General features: G+C 40.5%; 1 protein-coding gene across 8 annotated transcripts; it reads right to left on the reverse strand.

Annotated features, from left to right (window-relative positions):
* Window positions 1-54: 54 nt before the first annotated feature.
* Window positions 55-17,538, reverse strand: LOC109874665 (serine/arginine-rich splicing factor 11). Of its 8 annotated transcripts, none has more exons than XM_031810419.1 (13): window positions 17,206-17,513; window positions 16,765-16,898; window positions 14,665-16,074; window positions 14,265-14,380; window positions 10,039-10,131; window positions 8,691-8,740; window positions 7,554-7,693; window positions 7,368-7,446; window positions 7,119-7,244; window positions 1,920-2,009; window positions 1,703-1,786; window positions 1,208-1,370; window positions 55-1,048 (listed from the first exon to the last, which is right to left on the reverse strand). In XM_031810419.1, exons 4-13 carry the CDS (start codon window positions 14,313-14,315, stop codon window positions 824-826), a joined length of 1,101 nt encoding a protein of 366 aa, XP_031666279.1. In that variant the 5' UTR covers window positions 14,316-14,380; window positions 14,665-16,074; window positions 16,765-16,898; window positions 17,206-17,513; the 3' UTR covers window positions 55-823. The 8 variants fall into 8 exon arrangements, with proteins under 8 accessions (XP_031666279.1, XP_031666280.1, XP_031666278.1 ...); XM_031810420.1 differs by having other exon boundaries at window positions 14,665-14,782; window positions 17,206-17,487; XM_031810418.1 differs by having other exon boundaries at window positions 14,528-16,074; window positions 17,206-17,487.
* Window positions 17,539-17,743: the final 205 nt, after the last annotated feature.

Below are 17,743 nucleotides of genomic sequence, written 5' to 3' on the forward strand. Positions count from 1 at the left end.
TAATTGTGACTGTTAGTTCTCTAAGATTCCTATTTAAAAAAATATATTGCTCCATTATCTTTACACATATGGGTTTTTAATTGTATATAAAAGAATCACTGATAAAGCACAATACAAACTTATAAGAATGACAAGAATAAGATCTAATGGGTATTGTGAATAGGTGAGCTATAAGGAGTGGTTATTATAGCACCACAAGACTCACTATGTCTTCCGTATAATAACGGATGGGATATGAACACTATACCACGTACAGGAGTGACAAAAAAAATAGTAAATGGTGAATTATTGAGGCAACAATACAAGAATGAAAAGCTAAGTCCACAGCAAACTGCTCCATCTAGCAGCCATGTCTGATGAAATGGACATACAGTGAATTTGTTAAGCAGTGCAACTGGCTGCTTCTGCTCCCAGCAATGAGTAGAAACTAAACAAAAAACTAAGTCAAATACACAAATGCCGTTATCCTTGAAGGAAAAAATAAAAAAGGTTGCACACTTGCTAGAGTATACACTTAAAATTACAGCAATAAACCTTTCAACCAACCACACCGTTTCACCGCCGAAATAGGACAAAATAAAGAATCATGTACACACACCATACAAACAGAAAATTGACAAAACTGTGAGAAGTCTTAAGGTTCATCTTCTAATTGATCTATTTTGTCTAGTCACTCCAAAAGAAAGCTAACAATTCAAGTGAGATAAAGAGGGATGGAGTTGATTGAAGCCTGTATACAGTAAGGTCGGTGCAGCATGGAGGGTTGGGAACAATGGAGGGTTGGGTACACAGATCTATGCACCCGTCTCTATGATTAGGTGACTCAATCACTGACATCCATGTCGTCCTCTTCGTGGTGGTCGACGTCCTCTTCGCGGTGGTCGTCACCATTGATTTTGGGAGTCCCAGTGCCATTGCCTTCCACTGAGTGAGGAGACTGGGCTCCGGAGTCCTGGTCGGAATCCTTCTTGTCCAGCCTCTCCCTCTCCTTCTCACTGTCGTAGCCCTGCTCTTCCTCATCATAGTCTCTGGTGACCTGCAAAGACATCTAGGACATTTGAAATGATTAAGTTTCATATTACTTGTATTTCATTTAAATACAGCGAGTCACGCTAGATCTCTGAGGTCAAAAGTCAGAAGGAAGAATAAGCATGGACAGCCTACACATCTTACATAAGACAAATCAGTTCCAGTCATTGCTGCTTACCTTCATGTCACCTTTCTCTCCATCAGTTTTCTTTTCCCGTTCCTTATCTTTACTCCTTTCTTTCTTTTCCTTCCGTTCCTCCCGACTGCGGTCTTTATCGCACCTGCGCTCTCGATCCCGGTCATTCTGTCTTTCCTTGTCCCTCTTCTTCTCCTTCTTATGTCTGTAGAGAGGAGAGGTTAAGATTATGAAAAATCTTTTAAAAAAGTCTCAATCTAAAAATGTGTGTACAGTCCAACATTGTTTATATTCAGGTCCCTTAAAAGAAACCTTGATATTTGAAATCAAAATAAATGATTTGAGTGCATGATTCGAGAGCATTCACACTGTAAAGAAAATGTCCAGAAAATCATCTCATATTCACACTCTCAAAGTAGCCACCAAAACCACTGGCATGATTTCGAAAACGTGTCCCCTTCGGAAATTATTTTCTATGAGAAGCAATCAATAATAAAAACGGCAATAACGAGACCATATATAGGCCAAAATATCCACCTTCTAGGAGAGGGAGTCCTGGAAACTTTCCTCTTGGGGGATTTCTTAGGAGATCGGCTGGCGCTGCGACTCTTCCTCCGCCTTCTGTACTCAACAGCAACAAAATGAAAAAATTAAATGTCACATGTAGTAAATATCTGACTAATCAACATGGTTGGCAGCATGGAGAAACAGACAAGTCAGACGTGTGGCTCTGACCAAACAAAGCTGCACTCACCGATCTATACTGCGAGACCTCCTGGTAGTGCTGTAGCTTTTCGGTGGTGTTTTGGTGCACTTTTTATCCCGCTCCTCTTTCTTCCTATCCCTGTGGTTCAGAGACAAGTTAGTTACATCTGATCAATATTTGGTATTGTATATACAGTGCCTTCGGAAAGTATTCAGACCTTGACTTTTTCCACATTTTGTTACGTTACAGCCTTATTCTAAAATGGATTAAAGAAAGCAATTTGCTCAACAATCTGCACACAATACCCCATAATGACAAGCGAAAACAGGTTTGACATTTTTGCTAATTTATTCAAAATAACAGAAATACCGTATTCTTAAGTATTCAGACCAAATGCTGAGACTCAAAAATGAGCTCAGGTGCATCCTGTTTCCATTGATCATCCTTGAGATGTTTCTACAACTTGATTGGAGTCCACCTGTGGTAAATTCAATTGATTGGACATTATTTGGAAAGGCCCACACCTGTCTATATAAGGTCCCACAGTTGACAATGCATGTCAGGGCAAAAACAAAGCCATGAGGCCGAAGGAATTGTCCGTAGAGCTCAGAGACAGGATTGTGTCGAGGCACAGATCTGAGGAAGGGTACCAAAACATTTCTGCAACATTGAAGGTCCAAGAACACAGTGGCCTCCAACATTCTTAAATGGAAGAAGTTTGGAATCACCAAGACTCTTCCTAGAGCTGTCCGCCTGGCCAAACTGAGCAATAGGGGGAGAAGGGCCTTGATCAGGCAGGTGACCAAGAACCCGATGGTCACTGACAGAGCTCCAGAGTTCCTCTGTGGCGATGGGAGAACCTTCCAGAAGGACAACCATCTCTGCAGCATTGCACCAATTAGGCCTTTATAGAAGAGTGGCCAGACAGAAGGCACTCCTCAGTAAAAGGCACATGACAGCTGGAGTTTGCCAAAAGGCACCTCAAGACTCTGGTCTGATGAAACCAAGATTGAACTCTTTGGCCTGAATGCCAAGCGTCACGTCTGGAGGAAACCTGGCACCATCCCTACGGTGAAGGATGGGTGTTGCAGCATCATGCTGTGGGGATGTTTTTCATCTGCAGGGACTGGGAGTCTAGTCAGGATCGATGGAAAAGATGAACAGAGCAAAGTACAGAGAGATCCTTGATGAAAAACCTGCTCCGGAGCGCTCAGGACCTCAGACTGTGTGAAGGTTTCACCTTCCAACAGGACAACGACCCTAAGCACACAGCCAAGAAAAAGCAAGAGTGGTTTCGGGACTAGTCTCTGAATGTTCTTGAGTGGCCCAACCAGAGCCCGCACTTGAACCCGATTGAACATCTCTGGAGATCTAAAAATAACTGTGCAGCAACATTCCCCATCCAACCTGACAGAGCTTGAAAGGATCTGCAGAGAAACTCCCTAAATACAGGTGTGCAAAGCTTGTAGCGTCTTACCCAAGATGACTCGAGGCTATAATAGTTGCCAAACGTGCTTCAACAAAGTACTGAGTAAAGGGTCTGAATACTTATGTAAAATGTGATTGCTAATATATCTAATATATCAAATAAAACTAACATTTTGAAAAAAAAGGGGGGAAAAAGTTTTGCTTTGTCATTATGGGGTATTGAGTATAGATTTGGCTGTCATTGTAAGTAAGAATTTGTTCTTAACTGACTTGCCTAGTTACATAAAGGTTAAATAAATCAAATGTTTGGAAACACCTCATTCAAGTGTTTTTCTTTATTTGTACTATTTTCTGCAATGCAGAATAATAGTGAAGACATCAAACTATGAAATAACACATACGGAATCATGTAGTAACCCCAAAAAAGTGTTAAATCAAAATATATTTCATATACTTCAGTAGCCACCCTTTGCACACTCTTGGCATTCTCTCAACCAGTTTCATGAGGTAGTCACCTGGAATGCATTTCAATTAACAGGTGTGCCTTGTTAAAAGTGAATTTGTCAAATCTCTTTCCTTCTTAATGCGTTTGAGCCAATCAGTTGTGTTGTGACCAGGTATGGGTGATATACAGAAGATAGCCCTATTTGGTAAAATACCAAGTTTATATTATGGCAAGAACAGCTCAAATAAGCAAAGAGAAATGACACTCCATCATTACTTTAAAAGGCATGAAGGTCAGTGAAAACGGAACATTAAGATCTTTGAAAATGTCTTCATGTGAAGTCACAAAAACCATCAGGCGCTATTATGAAACTGGCTCTAATGAGGACAGCCACAGGAAAGGAAGATGTCTTGAGATGTTGCTTCAATATATCCACATACCTTTCCTCCTCATGATGCCATCTATTTTGTGAAGTGCACCAGTCCCTCCTACAGCAAAGCACCCCCACAACATGATGCTGCCACCCCTGTGCTTCAAGGTTGGGATGGTGTCCTTCGGCTTGCAAGCCTCCCCCCAATTCCTCCAAACATAACGATGGTCATTATGGTTCTATTTTTGTTTCATCAAACCAGAGGACATTTCTCAAAAAATTACAAACTTTGTCCTCATGTTCAGTTGAAACCGTAGTCAAGTTTTTTTATGGCGGTTTTAGAGCAGTGGCTTCTTCGTTGCTGAGCAGCCTTTCAGGTTATGTCGATATAGGACTAATTTTACTGTGGATATAGATACTTTTGTACCCGTTTCCTCCAGCATCTTCACAAGGTCCTTTGCTGTTGTCCTGGGATTGATTTGCACTTTTCGCACCAAAGTACGTTCATCTCTAGGAGGCAGAATGAGTCTCCTTCCTGAGCGATATGACGGCTGCGTGGTCCCATGGTGTTTATACTGGCGTACTATTGTTTGTACAGATGAACGTGGTACCTTCAGGCGTTTGGAAATTGCTCCCAAGGTGAACCAGACTTCTGGAGGTCTACAAAAAATGTGGAGGTTTTGGCTGATTCCTTTTGATTTTCCCATGATGTCAAGCAAAGAGGCAGTGAATTTTTAAGATAGGCCTTGAAATAGATCCACAGGTACACCTCCAATTGACTCAAACTATGTCAATTAACTTCTTGGTGACAGGGGGGCAGTATTGAGTAGCTTGGATGAATAAGGTGCCCAGAGTAAACTGCCTGCTACTCTGTCCCAGATGCTAATATATGCATATTATTAGTAGTATTGGATAGAAAACACTGAAGTTTCTAAAACTGTTTGAATGATGTCTGAGTATAACAGAACTCATATGGCTGGCGAAAACCTGAGAAAAATCCAACCAGGAAGTGAGAAATCTGAGGCATGTAGTTTTTTTTTTTTAACTGAGCCTCTATTACAGATACAGTAAGATATTGGTTATGTTGCACTTCCTAAGGCTTCCACTAGATGTCAACCGTCTTTAGAAACTTGAATGAGGATTCTACTATAAAGGAGGGGCTCATAAAAACAGTTTGAGTACTGTAATTTCTGGACTATTAAGCGCACCTGAATATAAACCACCCACTGAATTTAAAAAAAAATATGTATTTTGTACATAAATAAGCCGCACGTCTATAAGCCGCAGGTGCCTACCGGTACATTGAAACAAATTAACTTTACACAGCCTTTAAACGAAACACGGCTTGTAACAAAAATGTAAAAAATAGCAGTAAACAGTAGCCTACCAAGAAAGTCATTGGTCACTATCTTCCTCCTCTTGTGCAATGAAACCACTGAAGTCATCTCCTTCGGTGTCGGAGTTGAATAGCCTCAGAATTGCTTCATCCAATGTTGGATCGCTGCCCTCTTCAACACGCAGCAGTCCAGCCTTTCGAAACCCGTTGATGATAGTGGATTTTTTGACAATGCTCCACGCTGTCAGCAGCTCTATTTCCTTTTCCAACAGCCAGATCGATCGCCTTCAACTTGAAAGCTGCATCATATGCATTTCTCCGTGTCTTTGCCAAGTTTGAGCGCGCTTGATTTACATCACATTATGTGACGGTGCTCAGTTTTTTGGCAGCATGAATCTTGTGAAAGCGGGAAAAATCCATAAATTAGTCGCGTCATTGTATACACCGCAAGGTTCAAAGCGTGGGGAAAAAGTAGCGGCTTATAGTCCGGAAATTACAGTAAGTGGTCTGGCAGAGAGCCTTGGTCTCATGAGGCGCGGTCACGAGAGAGTTAGCTCTCGTTCCATTGCATTTCAACAGACAAAGGAATTCTCCGGTTGGAACATTGATGTTTTATGTTAAAAACATCCTAAAGATTGATTCCATTCCATTCCGACCTGAAAGCGCTTTTGGATTTGTTTACCAAACGCCCCAACAAAAGAAGATATTTGGACATAAATTATGGACATTATCGAACAAATCAAACATTGATGGTAGAACTGGGATTCCTGGGAGTGCATTCTGATGAAGATCATCAAAGGTAAGTGAATATTTACAATGCCATGTCTGAGTAATGTTGACTACCCAATTTGGCGGATATCTTTTTGGCTGCTTTGTTGTCTGAACGCTGTACTCAGATTATTGCATGGTTTGCTTTCTCCGTAAAGTTTTTAAAAAATCTGACACAGCAGTTCTATTAAGGAGAAGTTTATCTAAAGTTCCATGTATAATAAGCGTATCTTTATCAATGTTTATTATGAGTATTTGTGTAATTTGATGTGGCTCTCTGCACAATCACCGCATGTTTTAGAACTACTGAACATAACGCACCAATGTAAACTCAAGATTTTTTAATATAAATATGAACTTTATCAAACAAAACATACACGTATTGTGTAACATGAAGTCCTATGAGTGTCATCTGATGAAGATCATCAAAGGTTAGTGATTCATTTTTTATCTATTTCTGCTTTTTGTGACTCTTCTCTTTGGCTGACAAAATGGCTGTTTTTCTGTGGCTTGGTGGTGACCTAACAATCGTTTGTGGTGCTTTCGATGTAAAGCCTTTTTGAAATCAGACACTATGGCTGGATTTATGAGAATTTTATCTTTAAAATGGTGTAAAATACTTGTATGCTTGAGGAATTTTAATTATGAGATTTGTTGTAGTTTTGAATTTGGCGCCTTGCACTTTCACTGGCTGTTGGCAGAGGGGTTCCGCCAGTCCTAGAGAGGGTTAAACAAGAAATTTGTGGAGTGGTTGAAAAATGAGTTTTAATGACTCCAACCTGTGTATCTAAACTACCGACTTCAACTGTATATATGGAATTAGAGTTGTGGTTAGATATGAAGATATGAGTGTGCAATTTGAGGATGAAGAATGGGTCAAGTCTGTGCGCTGTGGCTCACCTGGATTTACTTGGTGATGGTTTGCTCCGGTCTTTGGAGTGGGACCTCCCACTTCTCCTTCGAGGGCTCTTGGAGCGTCTCCTGCTCCTGGAGTGTGAACGTCGCTTAGACCTGCTCTTTGAACGCCTGCAGACCACGAAGATCACACAGACACGACATCAATCTCTACCCTCAATATAAATTTGAAGAAACCTTATCTTTTATCTCAATCCAAATAATTTCTGTCAGGAAAACAGATTTCGTGTTCACCTGTGTCTAGAGCGAGAACGGGACCTTCTGCGTCTGGACCTGGACCTGGAACGCGAGTGCTTCCTCTTGCTCTCCTTGTCTGCATAAACAAAACGTAAAAATTACTTTTAGCTTTTAGCTAGGGCTAACGGTAATTTATCTGAGATGTAAAGTATGTTTTGGAGATGCAATGCTTTAGCTACTCACTGCCAGGCTCGATGGCAGCAGAGATTAGGGACTGGGCCTCTCTGACCCTCTTCATGGCCACTTCTATCTCTTTGTTGGAGGAGTCTGCCTTCAGGCCTGGATTCATGTTCATGTTCATCCCTACACTCATGTGGTTCATTCTGAAGAAGAGGACATTATTTTGTGGTGATTATAAACCAGGTAGTTTGGGTCCTGGATGGTGTTTGGCTGAAACAGCCACAGCATTCCAGTCATGTGTATATCAGACAATATACCTTGGGTATGATGCAAAACTACTTTTACTGTTTACTGTTACATTTATATTAATAACCGGTTTATAATAGAAATAAGGTACCTCAGGGGTTTGTGGTATATGGCCAATATACCACAGCTAAGGGTCGTCTTTGCGTTGTGCCTAAGAACAGCCCTTAAGCGTGGTATATTTAAGTAATAAGGACCCAGGGGGTGTGGCATATGACTAATATACCATGGTTATGGGCTATTTTGGCCATTATAAACCGGGTGGTTCGAGCCCTGAATGCCGACTAGCTGAAAGCCGTGGTATATCATACCGTATACCATGGGTATGACAAAAAAAAGTACTTTTTATTGGTCTATTTATGTTGTTAACTAGTTTATAATAGACATCTCAGGGGTTTCTGGTATATGGCCAATATACAACGGCTAAGGGCTGTATCCAGGTCGTGCCTAACAGCCCTTAGCCTTGGTATATTGGCCATATACCACACCTCCTCACGCCGTATTGCTTAAACATACCACATCCCCTCAGGCCTTACCACTTAATTATAAACTGGGTGGTTCCAGCCCTGAATGCTGATTGGCTGAAAGCCGTGGTATGTCAGACCGTATACCACAGGTATGACAAAAAAATATTTTTACTGCATTAATTACTTTAGTAAGCAGTTTATAATCGCAATAAAGCCCCTCTGGGGTCCATGGTATATGGCCAATGCGTTGTGCCTAAGAACAGCCCATAGCCGTGTTATATTGGCCATATACCACACCCCTCCCGTGCCTTATTGCTTAATTAGAACACATTGGAGTGCAATCCAACAAATTAATGGTTCATAGGTGTTACTGGAGGTAAGCTAATCTGATGTCTTATAATGGGAATTTTCTAGAGACACGATGACTTACTTTGGATCCACCTGTGTCATAAACTTCAGAAGCTGCTCAGTGGGAAAAGACTGGGGAAGAAGAGTGTAAAATATATAATATACAAGTAAAAAATATAATTTCAACATTTCCCCTTTACCACCAGCATTTGCGTGTGCATACAGAACACTATATACAAAAGTATGTGGACACCCCTTCAAAGAAATGGATTTGGCTATTTCAGCCACAAACATTGCTGAAATGTGCATAACATCGAGCACAAAGCCATGCAATCTCCATAGTCAAACATTGGCAGTAGAATTGCCTTACTGTAGAGCTCAGTGACTTTCAATGTAGCACCATCATAGGATGCCACCTTTCCAACAGTTCACCAAATTTCTGCCCTGCTAGTGCTGCCCCTGTCAACTGTAAGTGCTATTATTGTGAAGTGGAAAACACTAGGAACAACAGCGGCTCGGCCGCAAAGTGGTAGGCCACACAAGTTCACCGAATGGGGCCACAGAGTGCTGAAGAGCGTAAAAATAGTCTGTCCTCGGTTGCAACATTCACTACAGAGTTCCAAATTGCCTCTGGAAGCAACATCAGCATAAGAACTGTTCGTCAGGAGTTTCATGAAATGGGTTTCCATGGCCAAGCAGCCACACACAAGCCTAAGATCACCATGTGCAATGTCAAGTGTTGGCTGGAGTGGTGTAAATCTCACCATCATTGGACTATGGAGCAGTGGAAATGCGTTCGCTGGAGTATGAATCACACTTCACCATCTGACAGTCCGACAGACGAATCAAGGCTTGGTGGATGCCAGGATAACGCTACCTGCCCGTATGCATAATGCCAACTTTAAAGTTTGGTGGAGTATTAATGGTCTGGGGTTGTTTTTTTTATGAGTCGGGCTAGGCCCCTTAGTTCCAGTGAAAGGAAAGCTTAATGCTACAGCATACAGTGACATTCTAGACAAGTCTGTGCTTCCAACTTTGTGGCAACAGTTTGGGGAAGGCCCTTTCCTGTTTCAGCATGGCAATGGTTTGTCGAGACTGGTGCGGACGAACTTGACTCCCCTGCAGAGCCCTGACGACAACCCCATCAAACACCTTTGGGATGAATTGGAACGCCGCCTGCAAACCAGGCCTAATTGCCAAACATCAGTGCCCGACCTCACTAATGCACGTGGATGAATAGAAGCAAGTCCCCACAGCAATGTTTCAACATCTAGTCAAAAGCCTTTCCAGAAGAGTGGAGGCTGTTATAGCAGCAAAGGGGGACCAACTCCATATTATTGCACATGATTTTGGAATGAGATGTTCGATGAGCAGGTGTCCACATACTTTTGGTCATGTAGTGCATCTCCAGGTTGCAAGCAAACACTCACCTGGGGATTCATATTCATATTCATATTGGGGTTTGAAAACCCAAACGCTGCCATCGCATCCATGGAGGGACCACCGAAAGGATTGCCTCCCATCTAAAATGCAACACATCATTAACCCTTTCATTGTCTATTACTCTATTTTACAGACCATTGTCCCCATGGGGGAATTTTTTTAGCAGCTTCATGTACACCAGGGATCATCAACTAGATTCAGCCGAGGCCCAATTTTTTTCTTGAGTGGATGGTCGGAACATAATTACAAATCCTTTGTAGACTGCAAATCGACCGCAAGAATCCCAAACAGATATCATATTTGACTAAAAACGTAATAATTTCAAACCTTGCTTACATTTGTATACGATCATCTCTTTATTATGCATGAGAATACTTTGGAACAGATTTCCTAAATTTAAATCAATTGGAGCTGATTTCTTGGGGTTTTTACAGTCTTAAGATCAACAACAAAAAATATGTTGTTTTTGTTCTTTGCTAAGAAAGCTTGGGGAGACAAATAAAACCACCTGCAAGCTAAATTCGGCCGACAGGCTGCCGTTGGGGAACCCTGATGTACACATTTAAATGATATACCTATATATATATACCCGTGGTCATGTATATGCCTGTGTTCACGTGAGAGTGGACTTATCAGGGCATGTTCCATTTCATTAACTTAAGAACCGACATTGTCTTATGTCAGATGGCGTCACTCCTACGCAACGCTCGCTTTAACAATCTGTCTTGTAGGAAGTGGAACTCGTATGTAAATATGAATATTCCCGAGCATCCACCATTCAACAATGAAAACATAGGAACTATTTTTTTTATCACTACGCGTTTGTATCCATGAAATAGGCAGAATAATTACCTAAATGAAAATGAAATAGATATAAAAAATAATAAAAAATGAGAAAAACAAAACTGTGGCTATCTCCTGCACAAATAATGTGCAAGGACCTCGGTCGCCAGTGCAGTGACTTGATCAGCAGCTTTGCTAACTGTTGTAGCTAGCTTACTGACAATAGCTGGCTAGCTCTACCTTTACTGACATGAAAAGCTTGCTTAGCCTGGTTAAATTACCCTGAAGTTGTAGACATGCAGACTCAAAATGAGTGACCGTTAACAGAAATCAGTCCGTAAGTCAGCATGTTTCTCTGCGATCGCTAACATTTAACTTGTAAGTAACTTTGTAAAATTGGCTCAGCTGACTACAGCAGCTGACTCGGGAGGCTACTGCAATGACTCACGACAGAACAGCTGCTTGAAAACTCAAAAGTTAGTATCTGTAAACCCCCCCACAACTAAATAAATTTTAAAAAATTGGCCTTTTTTTAAATTTATTATAATGTTAAAATTAGCATTACTAAAGTAGTTTGCGAGCTAGCTTTTGTTTGAATCGTTTAACAAATTGTGTACGCAAGTAGGTAAGCTTGTTGGTTAGCAGCAACGTTTCTCCTCTAGCAAGCTAATATTGGTCAAATTTATGCTAGCTTTTGTGCCCAGTCAAACTTCAGAAATACCCCTCATTGAAGCAAAAAAAAACATGCTAAATGTAAAATGACTAGAACTTCCTCACCAAAGAAACTTCATTATTGACCAATTTATTGTTTTAGCTGAGATTAGAGGCAGAAATTCGGTTCAGCAGACGATGTTACCTAGGTAGCGTAAACTCAACCTATTCCGTACAAATGTGCGTAACCGCGACGTTCAAACGAGGCTGCAATGAAAACGAATGAGACTGTAGTGACTGTGTTGGCATCAGAATCTGGGTTGTGAACTACGTTTCGATTCAGCGTTGATTGACATGGTAATGGACTAACATTATTGGAGAAAAGATGAAAAAAACTGACCCCTCTGACGCTGTACGTTACATCATGACGTGTCACTACGTAACTTACAGCGCGCATTTGCAACTCATTTTGTGCCATACAGCCTCTTTCACCAGGGGTAGCCGTTCTTTCGCAGATTAAAATCATGCTTAACCATATACACTTGTAAGAAAACTTTTTGTCTAAATTAACTTCTTGGTGACAGGGGGGCAGTATTGAGTAGCTTGGATGAATAAGGTGCCCAGAGTAAACTGCCTGCTACTCTGTCCCTGATGCTAATATATGCATAGTATTAGTAGTATTGGATAGAAAACACTGATGTTTCTAAAACTGTTTGAATGATGTCTGTGAGTATAACAGAACTCATATGGCAGGCGAAAACCTGAGAAAGATTTCCCACTTCCTGGTTGAATTTGAGGTTTGTAGTTTTTCAACTCTTTGCCATTCCAATATACAGTGTAAATGGGGTCATATTGCACTTCCTAAGGCTTCCACAAGATGTCAACAGTCTTTAGAACTTTGTTTGAGGCTTCTACTGTGAGCGAATGAGAGCTGATTGAGTCAGGTATCTGGCAGAGTGCCACAGGCTCTGAGGCGCGGTCACGAGGGAGTTAGCTCACGTTCCATTGCTTTTCTACAGACATAGGAATTCTTCGGTTGGAATATTATTGAACATTTATGATAAAAACATCCTAAAGATTAATTCTATACTTAGATTGACAAGTTTCTACAGGCTGTAATATAACTTTTTGTACTTTTCATCTGACGTTCGGCCTGAACGCGCGTTTGGATTTGTTTACCAAACGTGCTAACAAAAGAAGCTATTTGGACATAAATTATGGACATTATCAAACATTTATCGTGGAACTGGTATTCCTGGGAGTGCATTCTGATGAAGATGGCAGAGTGCCACAGATGGCAGTGGGTGAACAATCCAACGCTTGGTGAATTCTGCTTCACAATGATAGGAAGAGCCGACATCGAAGGATCAAAAGGTAAGTGAATATTTATAATGCCATTTCTGACTAATGTTGACGACACAATATGGCGGATATCTTTTTGGCTGCTTTGTCTGAACGCTGTACTCAGATTATTGCACGGTTTGCTTTTTCCGTATTTAAAAAAATAAATAATTAATCTGACACAGCGGTTGCATTAAGGAGAAGCATATCTCAAATTCCATGTATAACACTTGTATTTTCATCAACATTTATGATGAGTATTTCTGTAAATTGATGTGGCTCTCTGCACAATCACCGCATGTTTTAGAACTACTGAACGTAATGCGCCAATGTAAATGAGATTTTTTTATATAAATATGCACTTTATCGAACAAAACATACATGTATTGTGTAACATGAAGTCCTATGAGTGTCATCTGATGAAGATCAAAGGTTAGTGCTTAATTTTATCTCTATTTATGCTTTTTGTGACTCCTCTCTTTGGCTGGAAAAATTGCTGTTTTTCTGTGAGTTGGTGGTGACCTAACAATCGTTTGTGGTGCTTTCGCTGTAAAGCCTGTTTGAAATCAGACACTGTGGCTGGATTAACGCAAATTTTATCTTTAAAATTGTGTAAAATACTTGTATGTTTGAGTAATTTTAATGATAAGATTTTTGGTGCCCTGGACTTTCACTGGCTGTTGGCGAGGTGGGACGCTATCGTCCCACATATCCCAGAGGTTAATATAATTATTGCTAATATTAAACTAATATTTCATGACTAGGGTGCCAATTGCATTTTTTTGCACGTCATTACTGCGAGCCATCATGACACTGAAGTCGGAACAGCTGCAGTTCACTTGTGAGGCTAATGTTAGCGCAGCCCTAAATCCCTCTTCAAATTCGACACAAACCTTCAAACAGGTATGTGATGAGACATTACATAAACTCTGTTTTATTTACATTTTAAAGTTGATTAGTTGGACAAATCGGGTGAAAAAAAACTTCCTTTCCCCCTTTCAAGATCACTTCGTAGCCTTCGCTCCCCACCCAACATTTTTAAAAAGACCCGACGAAGCTCACTGCCTTCTTGAATTATGCAGAGATGGGCATCATGAAGGTCTCATCATTCATTTTGTTAGAAAGGAGAGAAATTGTGCTTTACATTGGTATTGATATTACAGTTGATATGGAAGTATTACGTTTTTTTGGGCGCAAAAATAAGGTCAATTGTACAGACCAAGTCGATGTACAAAAGTGAGTGAGTTTACGTTAGTATTTTCAAATGTTAGACAGCACATTAGATACGAGACAGATTAGCGCAGGCAGAATCGTTGCGCTATCTGACATAAGACAATGAAGGACCACATAATTAAATTGAACAACAAAATATTGTATGTCTATGCTGAGGACCTACCTGTGGATAGGACATGGGGTTTGGTGTTGGGAGAAGTCCTACCTGTGGATTGGACATGGGGTTAGGTGTTGGAAGGAGACCTCCTCCGGACATAATCCCTGCAACAGCATTTGCTGGCGCCAGCAGTGACAAAGCCTTAGCCTCCTCTGGGATAACACCTACAGAAAAACAAAACAGGCATTATGGGAAGAAGAGAACGTCTACGTCTAAAATCTACTAAAGAGGAGAGACATTTTGAAAAACAAAAAGATTACTTGCTCAGGTATTCTTCAAACAAACATGTGTACAGGTTTCAATACTGTTACCTTAGATAGCTGCTACATTTGAGAAGGTTTGTTCCCTTTATTCTTTTAATCATTGTAGATAGTTATTCTTCTACGGTTGGGAAAAAAGTATATCACAATACACACTACTCCACTGAACTCTGCCAAGATTGTATCACCTGAAAGTGTATTTTAAGTCATGAACCAAACGTTAGCTAGCACAGCGGCTTCTCCAGTGGGGTGTGCTCTCAATTTTCATATAGATTGAACAAGCGACTCACGTTGGTGGCTTCACTACTAAGGAGCACAGAGAAAAAAAAAGGAAAAAAAATCGAGATACACAAAACAAAAAGAATTTCAGAGAGTTGGAGGTCAACAGTAAATACTATACAGTCAGTTTCTACTACTTACCAGCAATACGTAGAAAAATAACCTAGCTAGCAATCAAATTCTAGGTAGGCGATATCTACTCTTCCAAGAACCTTACTTGTCACTGCATCAAATATGCTTAAAATTAATGCTTTAAAGTTTAATAATCAACTTGGCAACTTTAGATTAGCTTGTTTTTTATGTCTGACTAATATAGGGCAAAAAAAACTATGGTTTCACATCTCAATGTTACCAATGCTACCTAAAAAAGGAAACATACAATATCTTAATTAATCAAGATGCAACGGGAAAAATAACATTTTTTTTAACAGAAGACACAAACATACACACACCAAGACAGACACACATACGCACACACCCACAAAAAAAAAACATTTTAAAAAATGGCACATGGGAGAGAGAATTTAGCTGCAGGAGACAAAACGGTTGGGTGGTATTTTCAGCAGGGCCTGGTTTACAGGACTGGCTGAGCCAGGAAAAAGAACTGTAAAACACAACAACAAAAAAGAAAGACCACTGTTAAAGAGAGAGCACTGAACCAGTTGCCATTGTCATGTGGGTGGATATCTAAGACAATTAACGACAACTAGATAGTCAGCAACCTTAAAGTACAGTATCACTGGTCAACATAGAAAACACAGCCTAGTTATTTGAATCTGCCAATTTGAGGGACAGCGAGTGTTGAGTGAGTGCATCAAATTTTTAGCTAAATTAAAATTGGATACTAGATTGCAACTAGGGTTCACCCAACTCCCCAAACCAGGAAGTGCCTTAACGCTAAAGGTGAAAAAAAGTATGAAATGCAGGTGTAGCAATAGCCATGTCATTGAGATGTATGTGTATTGTTCACTGTTCAGTGACCATTTGGATCCAATGAGAATTAGATTAGATGTTATACAGGTCAGATTATTAAAATACCTATTTTGATAAATAGACTTGTGAGTAGTCAAATAACATGTTGTGTTATACATGTGATCTGCCTTATGGTAATATCTAACTACTGCATTCCACTTAAACTAAAATACATAGAGAATAGAAAATGAGAGAAAGAAGAAAGGACACAGAAAAAAGAGAAAGAGAAGGGGTTGGGGGGCTGCTTGAATGCTTGCTGGCCTTTTGTAATTGTCTACAATCCCCTGTTGGCAGGCAGAGGACCACTTTCAGCCATCAAGGAGGGGGCTCTGCTTTTGCCTTCTCCACTACAACAAATCACACACACAAATAACAGAGAAGTTTAATAGAGGATAGTCCAATATGGGGGAGAAAATAAAAAGCATGGTTAAGTTTTCATATACATATAAGTTCCTCTCTGCTTTCTTTTTGTCTGCCCGTGCACAGTCTGGGCTTGTTCAGCTCTCTCTGTCGAAGCAAGTGCCTGTCCCTAAAGCAGATATTGGTATACTGTGGTTACTGGTAAAGGGGTGGCGGCAAAGAATAGGCTCTGGAGACCACTAAAGACTTAAAGTCATCTGTGTTGTTTAGTGTCTATCAAGTCCAATACATCATGGGTGGCATTATGACCTTACAGTGTGGCAGTAGCTTTATATAATAAATGATGTGTATGGTGGTTATATGTTTGGTATTTAGTTCCACAGTATACCATGGATATGGGTTGAGACATCTGATATAGAAATCTCTCATTGTAATTAGCAAGAGGATTGTACAAGACACTGGGAAAGTGACATGGAATCATTTATCACAGAATCAGATAAGCTTGCCAGATCGAGAATGGATACTAGGATCTGAAATAGCTAGGACACATGCTTAAATAGTATCTCAAACCACAGGATCATAGAACTCCATGAAATTAATGGGCGCGTCACTCTCCCATAACTACGTCATACAGTCAAGGATCATTCATACTGAAGAGGGGAGAACAAAGCACCAACCTTCGGCAAAAGGGACGACGATCAGCGCTCTGTCCACGAAGACTGTGTTGGTCAGATGCTGAGAAACTCCCACGGACTCCGACTCTTGGAACTTCACAAAACACACACGCGACGTCACTGGCAGAGGCGATTCACTGCAATACGTTCGTTTTTAAGTTAGTTAGATAGCAACAACATAGTAGTATATTGTGTCCAACAAAACACCCCTGAAGTAGCTAACCAACATATTATCTTAGCTAGCTCATGTTTCGTCTAATATTTTGGGTACGGCCAGCTTGGGCCTCCGATGCTAACGTTAGCTAGCGTTAGCTAAACTAAAGTTAATAATAAACGTTACCTATATGGAAATCAACCAAATCACAAATTGGTAGGGAATTAATAGTCAAATAAACAATAACGATGTCTAGTTTGCGACAAAAGTTAAACAAATGAGTTACTTACTCTGGTGGAAACAATTTGAGTTCTTCAATGGTTCCAAGAAACCCGAACAGCATTCGCATCTGCTCAGATGTTGTGCTTGGCGACACGTTCGTCACTTGCACTACGTTCGTGGTACAATTCATATTTTCACAATACAATTTTAAAAACAAATATATAAACAATTACCCCTCGATTTGAGAAGGCTTTTTTAGAAATGTACTTCGTTGCTATCCTAGCCGAAGATGTTTTATAAACTCAAACGTTCATCCCAATGTGTTTCGTCGCCATGTTGTAAGCGTGAATACACATAGAAAAGAACGGCATGCGCACTGTGAAAATCCTGCAGTGATGTAGATAGTTTACACGGGCGTGGGATGGACAACTGGCGGCGGGAGGGCCGCCCCCCTTTTGAACGCCCTCGGACCAATTCAGTCAGGGTCTCAATTTACTGTTGTTGCAAGTTATGTAGAATAATATAATATACAAGGTACACTATCGTAATTTGGTTGGGAATCAGCAGTTTTTCTCTTATACAGGTGCATCAAAGCTGGGACCGAGA

The sequence above is a fragment of the Oncorhynchus kisutch genome, linkage group LG30 (assembly GCF_002021735.2).
Source record: "Oncorhynchus kisutch isolate 150728-3 linkage group LG30, Okis_V2, whole genome shotgun sequence".
Lineage (NCBI taxonomy): Eukaryota > Metazoa > Chordata > Actinopteri > Salmoniformes > Salmonidae > Oncorhynchus > Oncorhynchus kisutch.

Bases quoted from the DNA above. Each gene is read 5' to 3' on its own strand.
- LOC109874665 (XM_020466673.2), bottom strand. From the start codon at position 17,327: ATGAATTGTACCACGAACGTAGTGCAAGTGACGAACGTGTCGCCAAGC. The intron at 10,132-14,222 runs GTAGGTCCTCAG...GTTGCATTTTAG, and splicing joins ACCCCATGTCCTATCCACAG to ATGGGAGGCAATCCTTTCGG. The intron at 7,694-8,690 runs GTAAGTCATCGT...CCTCTTCTTCAG, and splicing joins ATGACACAGGTGGATCCAAA to AATGAACCACATGAGTGTAG.